Source organism: Antechinus flavipes, chromosome 2, assembly GCF_016432865.1.
Source record: "Antechinus flavipes isolate AdamAnt ecotype Samford, QLD, Australia chromosome 2, AdamAnt_v2, whole genome shotgun sequence".
Lineage (NCBI taxonomy): Eukaryota > Metazoa > Chordata > Mammalia > Dasyuromorphia > Dasyuridae > Antechinus > Antechinus flavipes.
This window is the reverse complement of record NC_067399.1, coordinates 260887594-260890846: the sequence shown is the minus strand read 5'-3', so window position 1 is coordinate 260890846 and position 3253 is coordinate 260887594. Positions and strand designations below refer to the sequence as shown.

The 3253-nt window shown below is 40.2% G+C and overlaps 1 protein-coding gene across 1 annotated transcript; it reads right to left on the bottom strand.

The window, feature by feature from the left end:
• Positions 1 to 724: 724 nt before the first annotated feature.
• Positions 725 to 2877, bottom strand: RNASE9 (ribonuclease A family member 9 (inactive)). The gene is made up of 2 exons (XM_051976955.1): positions 2779 to 2877; positions 725 to 1538 (listed from the first exon to the last, which is right to left on the bottom strand). The coding sequence occupies exon 2, from the start codon at positions 1511 to 1513 to the stop codon at positions 1061 to 1063; it is 453 nt and encodes a 150-aa protein (XP_051832915.1). The 5' UTR covers positions 1514 to 1538; positions 2779 to 2877; the 3' UTR covers positions 725 to 1060.
• Between the last annotated feature and the right edge of the window lie 376 nt (positions 2878 to 3253).

The window sequence follows — 3253 nt, the reverse complement described above, 5'->3', positions numbered from 1 at the left end:
TCAGCAGGCAGAGGGTCAGAGCTATGCTAAGGAAAGAGAGAATTTCTTTGGCATGATTAGGTTCTCTGCAAGGAGTTGGACTGGAGCAAGCTTGTTATATGGGTAGTTTTTGGTGGGGGCTGGGAGCAGTTTAAATTGAAATCAGAATAGAGAATCTTGGAATTGAATGAGTGTCCCTAATCTCCAACTCAATAGAGTTGGATAGAAATCTGGATCTCCAGCTCGGACTAAGTAGGAGTGGTCCTGGACTCAATTTGTCCCACCCAGATAACAGAATGAAACCACTTTATCTTGATTCCCTAGGGCAGGTCTCTCAAGGAAGAGCTTCTCTGAGGGAGTTTCCCAAGCTTTCCCCCAAAAGTCTAAGAGACAGAATGAGAGAGTTTCAGGGTTTCCCTCATCAGTATCATCTCTGGAGACAGAAGACCTGAATTTAAATCTCACCTCTAAAACTTACTACTTATGTTACTTTGTTCCCCCCCCCCTTCCCCCATTCTCCCTGCCTTCATCTATAAAACAATGATGTTTGATTAAATATCCTCTGAGGCTTTACATCCATGGGTCTATGATTACTGATCACAATTTGCAATGAAAGTTCTAGTTTTCACCTCCTAAAGGAAAGTAACTTTTAAAAAATCTCAAATTTATGAGCTGTGTGATCCTGGGCAAATCACTTAATTTTGCCTCATTAAAAAAATTTAAAATGAATGGACATGGACACAGCTTTAGCAACTTTACCTGGGACCAGGTATGTTTTATTAAGGATAGCAATGAAAGAGTATAACAACTGGGATAGTCATTGTACTTTCCTCTACACACACAAACACACACACAAAACATATTCCCACAATGGAGGGAATGCTTAGAGCAATACCCACTCACAGTCTGATCCCAGAAACTAAAAGCTTGAGGAAAGATATGCATCAGTGGAAGTGCAGAGAGATGGTGGAAGAGAAAAATGCTATTTCAGGCACTTTGTCAGAGAGGAGGAAGCAGTGAGGGCAATGAAGGTATATGGAGGTATGGAGGGATACCCTTTTCTTCAGAATCAGGCCCCATCTTATACATAAGCATCAAAGTGCACAGGCACATAAACTTTCCCCTCACAGGCCACAATGATACGATTGTTAAGTTGGGAAGCCCGATACTGACAGTTGGGGTATTTGGAAGCTCCAGTCTGGCGGCAGTGGGTGAGAATCATAGGCTTGCTGCTCTGGTGACAGTTGGGCTGCCCATTCTTGCAGGTGATGTTAGCCTCCTGGCAGACAGCATCAACTACTTCCTTAGGCTCGTGTATGAAAGTATTAACAGGCTTGCATCTCCCTTTTGTCATGTTCCGGGCTTTCATCATATGGTTGCAGTAGTTGCGGTCAGTGACAGATGAGTTCTCTGAATCCATGTGCTGCCGCTGAAACTTCTTTGCAGGGGATTCTTTGCCAGCTGACTGATGGACCAGTCCCACTAGAAACAACCCCAGCAGAACAAGTGCCATATGGGAATTCTTCAGAGCCATAATGGCTTCACTTTTCAACAGGAGTCTACCCAGGAAAGAAGAGGAAATGATGAGGAAGAACTTTTCACTTTGGAATGAAAATCCCAGTCCCATGTTCCAACCATACCCCAATTCTTCCTGGCTAACTTCTCTATCCTAACCTTCTTTTCCCTGAAAAACAATCTCTCTTCCAGGGTAATCAGACAAGAAGATTAGTTTAATTTATGTGTAAAATGAGGAGATTGAGCTAGATAGATCTTTAACATGCTCTCTGATATCAGCAGTCAATCCATATATGAATTTCATTGCTTGAAAGACAATCCTTTTCATACCTTCTTTTCTCCTCTCCCTACAACTTATTTCACTATCCCTGGTAAATTGCACTCAGACATAATTCCTAGGAATAGTGGAACCCAATTTAATAAATACATGCATACAAGTCTATACACACATATAAAACATATATATATAAGAATAAATTTACTTGTAAAAGTAGAAGATAAGTAAAATGAAGAGGTTGAATTAGCTGAATTTTAAAGTTCCTTCCAACTCTATGATCCTATTAATCCATTGTGTGAGTATAAGTATGCATGCGTGTATGTGTGTGTGAGAGAGACAGAGAAAGAGAAAGAAAGAGAGAAAGAGAGAGAGAGAGAAAGAGAGAGAGAGAGAAGAAGGAGGTAACCCCTTTATGCAATCTAAGAGTTCCTTGGTGTAGAAAACTCTCAGAGAAGAAATTCCCTCTACCAATTTGGGTCAGTGCCTGTTCTGTAGTTTATTGTCTTAGGGAGCTTCCTTGGGCAGAGAGACATAAAATTGTTTTTTCAGCGTCCCTCAATCAGTATGTGTCAATGATGGAATTTGAAATCAGATCCTGACTCTCAAACTGGCTCACTCTCCATTACATGATGCTAGTTCTCTTTTTTATGTACATATATTACAAGTCAAATCATAGCCTCCATCTTGCAGCATCTAAATGCTATCAATGGGCCTGACATATCCCAGTTATTCAATGTATATCATAGAGACCACTCCTGGTCATCAGTAGCACAAATCAATTCCACTACATTCCAAAGACAGATATATCCCTTCTAAACCTGAGTGTTCCCCTCCCCACTCCTGAAGGTAACATCTGCTCTCAATAGCTTTCTCCCTTTTCTTCTTTCTCTCTCTGCTGCCCAGCATTAATTTTTTTGTTCAGTCCTCTCCTAGTACAGCCCATCTCTGATATTTCTTACTTTTGTGTCATTAGAGAGTCATCTGAGAATATTCAGTGCCTTACTTACCCTTGGTTTTTGTTCAGTTTCAGAGTTGGAATGAATTTGTCCCGGTTCTTTTCCCTCTTACCATGGAAGGCAGGTCTTATATAAGATACAAAAAAAAAAAAAAAAAAAAAAAAAAGCGGGGTTGGCACTTTAGAAAGGAGGAGAGGGAGGAGGCATGACAGGCCCAAGTCCAGGGAGGAATTAATAGAACATTTCTCATTATTTCAGTCTTGACAGATTTGTCCCTTCACAGAAAACAGACCCAATAGTAAAAGAGAGACTTTTGCTAACAAGGACTAAGAATCTCACCTATTCTGATTAGTTCCTTAATATCAGTTTGGCTTTTAGAATTCACAGTGTTTCTTGGGAGAGGGATTAGGGGAGATAAGTAAAGAAGGCATTAGATCTGCTAACTTTAAGAGAAAATTCTATTTCTCTTTTCTAATTTCTATGCTCAGGATCTACACATGATTCTTTAGGTATTTGTTCATATATG